A 12,314-nucleotide genomic window follows, 5' to 3' on the forward strand; every position below is an offset into this window, starting at 1 on the left:
GATGCATTCAAATTTCATTAGTTTTCCCCAGTGCCCTTTTTCTCTTGCAGGAACCCACATGGACTTTAGTCATTACAACTCCTTAGGCCCCTCTAGGCTGTTACAATTTCTGACTTGCCTTGTTTTTGATGACCTTGACAGTTTTGAGAAGTATCTGTCAGGTATGCTGTAGAATGTCCTTCAATTTGGGTTTGTCTGATGTTCTTCTCAGGGTTATGGGTTTTTGGGGGAAAGACCACCGAGGTGAAGTGCCATTCTCCTCATCTTAGGGGTACACAGGATCTACCTATTCATGTGCACCTGGATCACCTGGCTGAGGTCGTGCTGGTCAGGTGTCTCCACTGTCAAGTGACTTCCCCACCCAGGCCATACTGGACTTTTGGGAAGCAAGTCACTAAGCGTAGCCCACACGGAAGGGGTGGGAGTGATGCTACACCTCCCTGAGGGGGAGTGTCTCAGAGGTTCTTTTATAAAAACCTGAATCAGGTCCTGTCATCCTCCGCTCTATTAAAGACAATAAGCTACTCCAGACACTCCAACCCCTTGCCCTGTTTACCCTAATTCAGAATGTCCCTGCTCACCTCTCTCAATCTCATCACCTCCCCATCACTCCCTGGCCTGCTCTGCTCCAGCATGGCGGCCCCTTACTGTAGCTCAAACATGCCAATCTTGTGCCCACCTTCGGTTTTTCTATGCCCATTGCCTGGGATAAAGGAGGCTTCCCCCTCAGATACCTGTTAATGAATGAATGAATGTGTGAATTCTCATTCTACAGATGAGAAAACTGAGGCTTGGAAAGGTAAGTGACCTGCGAAGGTCACGGAGTTAGAAAGCTGCAGAGCTGGGATTCCAACCTAGGCCTCTCTGACCAGAGCCTGAGGGTGTCACCACTCTGGCCCCGCCCAGTACGGAACTGGGGGCTGCTCCAAAGAGTAGCAAGAATTGCCATTTCTTGGGGAGGGAAAAATAGGACTCGCTCTCTTAGCAACTCAAATGCTGGTTCTGCATAAGGAGAGGAGGAAACCACGCTGGAGGGGGCGTCCTGCTGTCCCGCACTGTGGGAGCCTCACCCTCTTTACCCCGTGGAGCCCTGCAGTGGGGAGGGATTATCACCCAGCGGCCCGGCTGAGAAAGGTGCTGCCTCCAGCAGATGAGGCTCCAGCTGCATCTGCTGCCAGCAGCATCGGAGGAGCCCCCAGGAGAAGGCCCGCTGCCCGAGCCCCGAGTCTTACCATCCTCCGTTTCCACATAGAGCCGGAGTCCCAGGTCCTTGTTACGGTTCAACAACCAGTGGTCGCTGGCTGCTGTCACGTCCAACACCAGCCAGCCCTCGTCCCCAGCTTGGAGCGTCTGAAGATCCAAAAAGAACAAGTCAGACTCCCTGTGGACATGAAAGAACAATTAACCGAGGGCCGGCACAGCTGTCTTTGTGTTTCCAGTGCCCACCTGGGGACCACTAGTGGGGCATCTACCGCCTGGCTCTGGGCTGGGCGCCTGACGCGTCTTATCTCACTGTATCTGCCATTCAAAGGTGTTACTGTGCCCGTGTACAGAGGGGAAACGGAGGCTCAGGAGCTCAGTGATCCGTCCAAGGTCCCACAGCTAGGACAGCAGGGCGGAGGCTTGAAGCCAGGACTGATGCTGGGCCTCTCTCACGGTGCCGGGGGCCTCGGGCCAAGCATCTTCCATCTGTGAGGGTGTGCTCCCCAGGAAGCTCCCCTTCTGTGCTCTGGGAAATGTCCCCCCAGGGCTGGGCCGACACACCGCCAGAGGCTTGACCGGGAGGCAGGGCGCAGGGCAGGCACCTGTTGGCCCGCTCCCTGACCACCTCGAACATGCTGACGTGGAGGGTCCTGTTGAGCGGGTGGGTGCTGGGCAGCTTGTAAATCCGGAACTCAGCAGCTGTGACCGCCTCCCCCGCCGGGATCTGGGTCAGGTCAAAGCGGAACTCCTTCCAGTGGGGCTCCTGGTGGCCCAGGGCATGGTCGAGCTCCACTGCAAGACAAAACAGGGCTGGCAGTCACACGTGATTCTGGGCTCAGGGTCTGGGGTGGGCAGAGCTGGGTCGGAGCCAGGGGCCTGGGCGGCCTGGGTGGGGCTGGCTCCTTCCTCTGCACATGGGCTCACTCCCAGGCTCTGCCTCCTGGGTGCTGAGAGGGCTCCATGAGCCTATGGTGAGGCCCCCAGCACAGAGCCCGGCACACGGTGGGTGCCAACAAGAGCAGCTTCCATTTCTGGCCCCCAAGCCCCAAACCCAGCCTGCCCCGCTCAGCCCCTGCTGGCTCTGGCAACCACACGTGAGGCAGAGGATGGGTCCCTCCTCTGGGGAGATGGACATCAGACCCAAGGCAGAAAAGGACCATGGTGGTGGGCAGGGACATAACTGAGCACACTTCAGGGGGACGGGGGTCTCCCAGACTCTGCTGATGTGCGTGGACGGGAGATGGGGGGAGAGGGAGTGCTTGTGGCTGTCACCGGAGCTGGGCCTTGAGGGGTGAGAATGAATTTGCCATGACGTCAAGGGAGAAGGACACTGCGGAGGAGGGACCAGCATGAGCAAAGGCCCAGAGCTGAAGAACGGACGGCACAGCAGGGACATCAACAGCCATGAAACACAGCAAAGGGCGAAAGGAGGCAGGTACCTTTTTGGAACAAGCTGAAGGAGGAAGGAGGGCCGGAGGGAGGCATGGAAAGGAACAAGAAGAAGCAAAACAGGAGTGACAGCTCCTGGAGAGGCCCCGTCAAGTGCTGGGAAGTCAGAGGGTCCCACAGTGTGGTGGGATCTGAGCAGCTTCCTGGAGGAGGTGACATCTGAACTGGCCTTGAAGGATGGAACAGAGTCTTGGCGGGGGGAGAAGGGGGTGGGGAGGGTGTTCCAGGCAGAGAGGATCTCGTATGCACAGGTGTGGGGGTGCTGGGGCCACCCACATATCAGTGGTGTGGGGTACAGGGTGTGAGTCTGGCTGTGGCCTGACTGCAGAGGGCTGGAAATCCCGCCTAGGAGTGTGGGCTGTGCCTCTGGCCTGTGGGGCCAGGGTTCCGGGCAGCAGGGAAGTGGTGCGGTTTGAGGGTGGAGTGGAAGATATGCGTGGAGGCAAGGGTGAAGCACAGGCGGGAGGGGCACCCAGGGCAGCCTAGGGGGTGCTGGCATAAGAGCCCGCGGGTAGGATCAAATCCCACATTTCCCTAGCTGCCTGGAAATGCCCAGGACAGTATATTTAGGACCATCTCTCTTGAGCCTCCTGTCACTTTCAACCGCTAAAAATCTGTGTTTCCGCAAAGCAGAGGCAGGAGCCGCCCAGCGCCTCCCCCAAAACCCAACACTGAGATTTTAATTACATGTCTGTGAGTCTTTTTAAAAATTCTCTCTCTGGCCACCAGGCTCAGTGACCACAAGACACCAGGCTGGTGGCGGAGGCGGATGTGGGGAGCACTTCCTGTCCTCGCGGTGGGGACCTGGTCCAGTGATGGACGGGCAAACAGCTGTGCTGGGCGGGGCCAGTGGACACACATGTTTCGGCAGGAGGAGATGGGCTTTTCATCTCCAGACTGGGGAGGAGAAGAAATAGAACATCCATTGTCCGACACGGTCCCAGAAACGCAGCAAATGCCCACCTGAGAGCCAGGCTGCTCCAGGCAGGTGACACGGGGTGGGGTCTGGGTCCTCCCACAGACGGAGAGCATGGAGGGCAGGGTTCTGGACCTCTGCCGAGTGATACTCGCCATGAATATCTACACACGAGTCTCCTCCTCCCTACAGACACACTCACACATACACACACACAGCTTTGGTGACAAATCCTATGGATTCATGGACCGCACAGACCACCTGTGTTGCGTGGCTGTGTAAGAACCTCTGATCTGCAGGATGAAATGGGTCCAGGCTGTTGGCTGTCACAGGTTGGGGCACAGACAGTGAAGGAAGGTCACTCAGTCACACCCTTCGCCGGACCCCTTCAAAGCATCCTTAAGGGTATCTGCCCCTAAGGCACAGCAGGGGCTGACGGGTAGGACCCAGGGGCTCACTGGGAATTCTGTCTGCAGGCCTGATGCTGATTTCATGTTGGATCCGGGGACTGAGGGAACAACCCACGAACCCACCAGCTCCATGAGGACACCAAGCTCTGTGGCCTCCCTCCCTTGCAGCCTGGGGGGCCCTTGTGCACTGGGTGAAGAGAGCCTCATTCACCTGAACTCACCCCAGTTCCAAACTTCCATCCTGTGCGTTTGTGAAATTGATAAATCACCCCGTAGTTCCAGCATGGAAACTGTCCACCCTGGCTGTTCCAGGCAGGCACTAGAAGGAGGGACATTTTAGGAAAATGATTTTCATCGAAAATTGGTGAAATTTCCTGAAGTGTGGAACTGGATAAAGAGAAACTCCTTTATCTGACAGTCAGTGGGGGAGGCCACCTGTGGATCTACAGCATTTTCAGCAGCTGTTGCTTTGAGTTAGAAGAGATATTTTCCAAAAACTGGTATTCAGGGGAAGCATTTTCTGGCACCTCTCTTTCCCTCTTGTTAACTGTGCAGACCAAGCCTATTTTAGCCAGAGAGGCAGCTTCGGGCAGCATGGAGAACTCTGGCCAGTGGTCAGGGCCCTCACTGCAGGCCTGATCCTGCACCAACCAGGTATGTACTTCTCCTCTTGGCCTCGTCTCCTCCTCTGTGAACTGGGAATAAGGATACTGCCCAGCTTTCCTCACGAGGCCATGAGGGCTTTGTAAACAGTCAGGCAATGGACCAGGAGAGGTGGCCATTCAACGGGAGTTCTGGATGAGCCTGACTTGCAATCTCCTAACCTTGTGCCAAGATGTGACACCCTCAGGAGGCCATGCCAGAAATTCCAAAGCCATGGGGTGGAGGAAAAGGGGAGATTTTGAATGATCTTTTTCTAAATAAACGTATTCATTCACTCTATTTATTCATTAATTTATCAAGTTCAATTTATAAACAAATTTATCAAGTTCTTATTGTATGTAAGACTCTGTTCTGGGCACTGGGAATACGGCAGTGAACACAATAGATGAGTTAGGTCTCTGCATTCGTGGCGTTTACAGTCTAATGGGGGAGGGAAAATATAAACCAAAAAAAACCCCAAGTAAAATAGGAGATATCATTTCTACTGTAAGTGAAATATAGAGAGTCATGGGCTCAAGAGTAATGGGAAGGAAGTGATGCTTTTCACAGGGTGCTCAGCATGGCCTTGAGAAAGAAACAGGTAGAGCAGATGCAAACATTCTCACTCGTTGCTGGTAGAATGCTTTGGAAAGGAATTTGGCAATATCCTTTTGTGATACCCTGGCAAAATTATATACGAATTCACCCTTTGACACAACAATCCCAAATATGCACTGGCAAAAATATGAAAAGACACGTGCACAAAGCTATTCATTGGGCATGGGGAACAGACAAAGTTACGCCTGCCTCAGTAGGGACCTCTAAATGTCTATTTTCCACAAAATTATAAATGCTGCCTAAAATGTTCAAACACTGAACCAGCTTCTGTCTGGGGAAGCAGCAGCAAATGAATACCTTCTGAATCACCTTAATGTGGCTTCCGGAACAATAAAGAATCATGATTCACCAATGTGTGCTAATGGGACCCTGGGCCTTCTCCTCCAGCCCCTGATAAAACCACCTCCAGATCCCATGTTTGCGGGAAGGGCCCGCTGTGGGCAGGAGGTGCCTCCCCCGCCACGGCCACCGTCCACATTCCGCCTTTCCACGTTGGAGGCCCTGCACCCGCCACTCACAGGCTAGGTCTCCAGATGCCACACCCTGAGTCCGCCAGACCGACGCCAGCAAAGGCTTCGGCTATTTTTGTGTCCTGGACAAAATTTAGAGTCATCTGGACAACCTAAATCTGTCTTGTTTGTGACCAAAAAGGAAGACTTCAAAAGACACCCTCTTTCTCCAGCCCAGAGCGGCTGTTAAGAGAACAGAGGCTTCTGACCTGTCCATCAGTCTTTCCTGCCCTCAACCCCTTCCCCAGCCCTGCAGGGCCCCCAGGAGGAGCCTAAGCTCAGCTCTGCGTTCCAGGCCCCCTGAGCTGGCCCACCCCACTGCTCCTGGGCCTTCTGGTCGCCAACGCCCTCCCCCTGAGTCCCTCCTCGAAGCCGCTCTCTCCTGGGTTGACCCCATCTGCCATGTCTACAGGCTACTTTCCTCCCAGTCCAGCTGTAAGAGCCCCCTCATCCTCCTCTGACCCCACACAGGTCAGCCTGTCGGTCTTGCCCTTTCCCCCGTCCCAGGGGTCCCCATCCCTAGTTCATCTGCCCCTCTGGACGGTGAGCAGTTTGAGGGCACAGACTGAACAACATGGGGTGGAAACGAGAGGCTCTCAGCATTCTGCTCATCGAGCCACTTGTGTTCCGGGGCCCAGAGGGGATGTCCCCCTCTGTTCTTCCCAAAGGCTCCTGGTCCCCAGGACAGTAGTTCAGCATCCAGCATCCTCAGCCTCTTGGGCTGGGGCATCTTGCTGGTCTGGGAGTGACTCCCACGTCACAGCGTGTCTCCATCAGAAGCCACCCATGTTTTCACTCTGCTGTGGGACTTGCCACCTTTCACAGCTGGGCCCCTGAGCTGAGGGCAGGCTTCCCGGGGCCCAAGGAGGCGGACGGGTTGGGCCTGTCTGGCTAGTCCTGCTGGTAACAAGGCCGAGAGCCCCACTTCAGACCTAAAACAAGGAGCAGGTCTCTACGGCCTCTGGAGGCCCATCGGGGGAGCCGCGGAATTGATCACCTATCGAGTGTGCACTCGCAGAGGCTTTCTCCCACCCAGAAATCTCAGCGCTGCTGAGAGGAGGCCAGCCTTTAGTTCTGAGGTATTTTTAGTCAGTTTTCATTACTGACTTTTTTCGAGAGCTGTTTCCATAAATGGCCCTGTCATAATTACTGGTCCAGGCCTCAGACGGCTTTGGACCCCAAATGAAAAGGGAACACCCGCACACTCCACCACATCAAGCCTGCTGAGGCCAAAATTAGATCCAAGGAGACGTGAGCAAGGAGGATGCGATTCCTCCAGTTCAAACCAGGGAAAGAACTGACTGTGGGAGTTTTCCAGAAAGATGTGGTCATGGTGACACATCCCCTCTGTCCCGTGTGGAATGGGTTCCTGTGAGGAAATGGTCTGGTTGTTCCTCCCTACCCTGTGCCTCCCTCCTGGAGGAGCCCCCATCAGCAGGCAGGGGGTGGGCACATTCTTTGGTCAGAGCTGGAAAGGCCTCCAGGGCACCCCTCACAGATGGGGAAACTGAGGCCCAGAAGGAGCAGAGACTTGCCAGGAGTCACGTGTCAGGTTAGGGCCCTTGATGTGGACTTTTGGACTTGGAGCCCATATAAAATGAGTGGCCCTAGAGTTCCTGCTGGAGGCAATATTGGCGGGGGGCGGGGGGCACGAGGGAGTCACCTGTCAATAAGGTTCTTCTGTCAACAGGTGCCCTGAGAATGCCTGCTGAAGCCACCTTCCTCCAGGCAGGGCCCTGTGGAGACTCGGAGTCCCAGGAGAGGGCCCAGGAAGATGCTGCACCCATTGTTGGCTTCCACAAAGATAGGGAGGGCCCCACTTCTGCCCCACCAGACCAGGCCCGGGCTCCTTCCCCTGGCTCTCGGGGCTCCTTCCCCTGGCTCTCGGGGCTCCCTCCCCTGGCTCTCGGGGCTCCCTCCCCTGGCTCTCGGGGCTCCTTCCCCTGGCTCTCGGCGCTCCCTGCCTCCAGCTGCATCCCTCTTTCCTTCAACTTTGCATGTCTGCTATGCAGGGCCTGGGGTGCACGGTGGCATGGCGGTGCCATGAGAATCAGATTTGGTCCCTGTTCTCAGGTTGTTCACGGTTTCCTGGGGAGCAGGAGAAAGGAGCCAGGCATACCCCTGAATCTACAGGCAGAAAGCAACCAGAATTCTAAGAGAAATATACACGATGAAGGTGAGGACTCTAATCATGGAGGGTGCCTTGGGGAGGAGGGGTCAGAGAACACTTTTCTAGAAAACATATTTGAGAGTGCTGGAAGAATTTTGACAAGCAGACATGGAGGAGAGTATTCTAGGCAAAGACACAGAGGTGGGAAATAATGTGTCAGCTCCCATTTTTCAAGTGCTGAACTGTGTCAGGCACCATGCTGGGCATGTTAAACATGCCTTTTCTCTTAATGCTTATCTAATTGTATTAGTTATCTACTGCTGTGTAACAAATTACCCCAAATGTAGCAGCTTAAATCAACAACCACCTATTATTTCACATAGTTTCTGAGGGTCAGGAGGTGGGTCTGGCTCAGGGTCTCTCATGATGTGACAGTCAAGCTATCAGCTGGGGCTACAGTCTCTGAAGACTTGACGGGATGAACAGATCCACTTCTCAGCTCACTCACATGGCTGTTGTTGACGCAGGCTTCAGTTCCTCACCCTGTGGGCCTCTCCATAGAGCTGTTCACAACATGACTTCCCTCAGAACAAGTAATATGGCTGTAGGGGGGACCCAAGATGGAAGTTGCAGTCTTTTATAACCTAATCTTGGAAGTGACATATCATCACTATTGTCATATTCTATTGGTCACACAGACCAGCACTGGCATAGGGTGGGAGAGGTCTACACAAGGGTGTGAATATTGGGAGGCAGGGATCATTGAGAGCCATATTGGAGGCTGGCGACCACAACAACCCTGTGAAAAAGGCATCATGCACCCCATTTTATAGAAGAGAAAACTGAAGACCAGAGAAATTAACTGATTTGCACAAGGCCACAACCAGAAGCACCCTACATGGGATTAGGGTCTAGGTGTGTCTGTCTCCAAAGTCTACATTCTTTCTCCTCATCAATGGCCTCGCCAAGTTGGGGACATGTCAAGGGAGCACTGTGTGGTTCAGTTGGACTAGAACGCTGAACGTTGGGTGCCAGGCTGGGGGAACTTGAATTCTACTGTGGCATGAAGGGACACACAGAAGGATCCTGAGCAGGGAAAGCCATGAGTGGATTTTCACTTAAGGAAGTAGAGTTCCAGAACACGCCAAGAGTTTTCTCACCTCCATGCCTCCCCTCTGCCTGAACATCTCCTCTCACCTCCTTCTGACTAAATTCTACCCCTCTTTCAAGGTCTAGCACCAGTGGCACCTTCTGCCAAGACTTCTCTGTGCCCCAGCCAGGAGGCCATTCTTCTTTCTCCTCCTCCAGCCTTGTTTGTCTCCCATAAAATGAGAAAGGGACCTTGTCTCTCTTCTGTAGTATTGGATTGTTCATTCTGTGGCCATTCCTTAACAAACACTACTGTGAACCTACTGTGTGCTGTTCTCCTTCCTGGCTGTCTTGGGGCCTGCTACAAAGCCCAGCCCCAGCCCAAGATCTACTCATTACAGTGGGAATGATAGGCCCACAGTCAACTTAATGTAAATTATCACAATTTTCTCCACACCCAAGTCTTGCAGCCTTTAGCTTCCCCAGAGCCCTCACTGTACTCAGTGCCCTAGACTGCTCAGAAGAAAGGCAGCTGCTCAGGCGACAGAGCCAGCAGTTAAAGGAAATAACTGGGTTTTACTTCTGGTCTTGTCATTAGCCAGCTGGCCTTCAGCTAAAAAAAAACAAACAAAGCTAACATTTACAGTCATGCACTGCATAACAATGTTTCAGTCAATGACAGACCACATACGATGGTGGTTCCATAAGATTAGTGCCATATAGCCTAGGTGTGTAGTAGGCTATACCATCTAGGTTTGTGTAAGGACACTCTATGATGTTTGCACAACAACAAAGCCTCCTAATGATGCATTTCTCAGAATGTATCCCCATCATTAAGTGACACGTGACTGTACCGAGCATTTACCAGGCACTGTTTCAGCACTTTACATAGATTATTAAATCATTTAATACTCATATCCATCCTATGAGGCAGGAACTACTATCTCTCCCATTTTATAAATGAGGAAACTGAGGCACAGAGCATTAAATAACTTACACAAAAATCATATAAATAGTATCTTAGGTCAGGCTTCCTGGACGACAGACTCTGAGTCGGCAGGTTTACTGGAGAGGGTTCTTCTTTGTAGGGAAAGGAGAGAGCAGGATTGGACACAGTTGAGCAGTGATGCGACCACAACAAAGGCCCCAGCCCATTCCATCTGCACAAGGAGCTCGGGGCTGGTGGCCCTTCAGAGTTGTCCCTCCTTGAGGCATAGGGGCTGGACATTTATACCCCATAAACCAGTCACTGAATGTGGGGTGCCCCCAGAGAGGGTGCCTAACCTTGGGAAGAAGCTCCTGTGGGCCTAGTTGATCGATCCCTGGAGAAGGACTCAGCTGTCAGCAGCCCACCCTCCAGACAGCTGGGGCGATGAGTGACTCAATCCTGAAGAGCAGATCTGGGCAGCACCACAGCATCCACTCCAAACAGTAAGTGGCAGAATGGGGATCTGAACCCATGTGGCCTGATCCTGGAACTGTGCTCTTTACCACTTGGCTACAGGTCCCTTAGTAAATGATGATGCGGGGGAGGGTGTAGATAAACACGGCAGGCTCTTCCCTCATCATACTGACTGCCATTTATTGAGCAGTGCCAGGCATTTGCTAAGTTTTTAAGCGCCTTAACTATTTAACCGCTGCACTATGATACAGGTATTATTATCCCAATTTTAAAGGTAAGAAAACTGAGATGCAGAGACTTTAAGTAACCTGTTAACATCTCACAGCTCTCGAGTGGCAGACCCAGGATTGAAACTCAGTGTGCCCTGCTCCAGAGTAATTAACCACTCTGCTCTCCCACCTCCAGGGCCCACCCTCCTCACTGCTCTGATCCAGTTTTCACATCTGCTCCTATGGATCTGGGCACGCAGGAATTTGGTCAGTCACTTATATTCTTTGAGATTCAACTTCCTCCTCTGAGATCTAGGGGCAACAGTAGTCATTTATCCCAGAAGGGTGAGAAAACACTGAGGAGATGGGGAATGGAGGAGAAGGAGTCAGTCATGAGGATCCACAGGGCACACCGCCCTGATGGCCAGATAGGGTTTTGGAGAAAAGGGACCCACCTTCAACTCTTGGAAGACAAATACCTTTGGAAACCATCAACAAAATGAAAAGCAACCTATGGAATGGGAGTAAATATTTGCAAACCACATACAATCATACATTGCCTAATGACGTTTCAGTCAACGATGGACCACATAGTCGATGGTGGTCCCGTAAGATCAGTACCATGTAGCCAGGGTATGTAGTAGGCTATACCATCTAGGTTTGTGTGAGTACATTCTGTGATGTTCACATGACAACGAAATCGTCTAACGACGCATTTCTCAGAATGTATCCCCATCATTAAGTGACACATGATTGTACCTGATAAGGGGCTAATATCCAAAATATATAAAGAACTCATACAACTCAATAGCAAAAACACAAATAATCTGATTTAAAAATGGGCAGAGGAACTGAATAGACATTTTTCCAAAGGAGACATACAAATGGGCAAAACGTTCATGAAAAGGTGCTCAACATCACTAATCATCAGGAAAACACAATGAGATATTACTTCGCACCTCTTAGAATGGCTAAGGGTGGAACCATGTGCAGCTACTATGGAAAACAGTATGGAAGTTCTTCAAAAAACTAAAAATAGAACTACCACATGATCTAACAATCCCACTTCCGGGTATGTACCCAAAGGAAATGAAAACAGGATCTCTCTTTTTTTTTTAAGATTATTTATTTATTTATTTTCCCCCCAAAGCCCCAGTAGATAGCTGTATGTCATAGGTGCACATCCTTCTAGTTGCTGCATGTGGGATGCGGCCTCAGCATGGCCGGAGAAGCGGTGCGTCGGTGCGCACCCGGGATCCGAACCCGGGCCGCCAGCAGCGGAGCACGCGCACTTAACCGCCAAGCCACGGGGCCGGCCCTGAAAACAGGATCTCAAAGAGATACCTGCACTCCCATGTTCATTGCAGCATTATCACAATAGCCAAGATATGGAAACAACCTAAGTGTCCATCTACAAATGAATGGACAAAGAAGACGTGGTATATATACACAATAGAATACTATTCGACCATGAGAAAGAAGGAAATCCTCCCATTTCCGACAACACGGATGGACCTTGAGGACATTATACTAAGTGAAATAAGACAAACAGTGCATGGTATCTTAAATGTGCAATCTAAAAAAAAAGTCGAAGTCAAAGAAACAGAGAGCAGAAAAGTGGTTGCCAGGGGCTGGGGGTAGGGGAAATAGGGAGAGGTTGGTAAAAGAATACAAACTTGGGCCGGCCCCGTGGCTTAGCGGTTAAGTGCACGCGCTCCGCTACTGGTGGCCCGGGTTTGGATCCCGGGCGCGCACCT

General features: G+C 52.2%; 2 protein-coding genes across 2 annotated transcripts in view; one reads left to right on the top strand and one right to left on the bottom strand.

The window, feature by feature from the left end:
* The window catches only part of LOC131413192 (polyadenylate-binding protein 4-like), a 264,794-nt gene that overhangs the window by 44,703 nt on the left and 207,777 nt on the right, over positions 1-12,314 (top strand). The gene's annotated exons all lie outside the window — the stretch shown is intronic.
* Positions 1-12,314, bottom strand: part of LOC131413187 (bone morphogenetic protein 8B) — a 31,422-nt gene that overhangs the window by 13,634 nt on the left and 5,474 nt on the right. The window contains exons 2-3 of the mRNA XM_058553777.1: positions 1,806-1,995; positions 1,233-1,381 (exon numbers count right to left, since the gene is read on the bottom strand). Coding sequence (XP_058409760.1) covers positions 1,233-1,381; positions 1,806-1,995 — 339 coding nt within the window. The remainder of the gene's footprint in view (positions 1-1,232; positions 1,382-1,805; positions 1,996-12,314) is intronic.

The sequence above is a fragment of the Diceros bicornis genome, chromosome 13, assembly GCF_020826845.1.
Source record: "Diceros bicornis minor isolate mBicDic1 chromosome 13, mDicBic1.mat.cur, whole genome shotgun sequence".
In the NCBI taxonomy this organism is placed as follows: domain Eukaryota; kingdom Metazoa; phylum Chordata; class Mammalia; order Perissodactyla; family Rhinocerotidae; genus Diceros; species Diceros bicornis.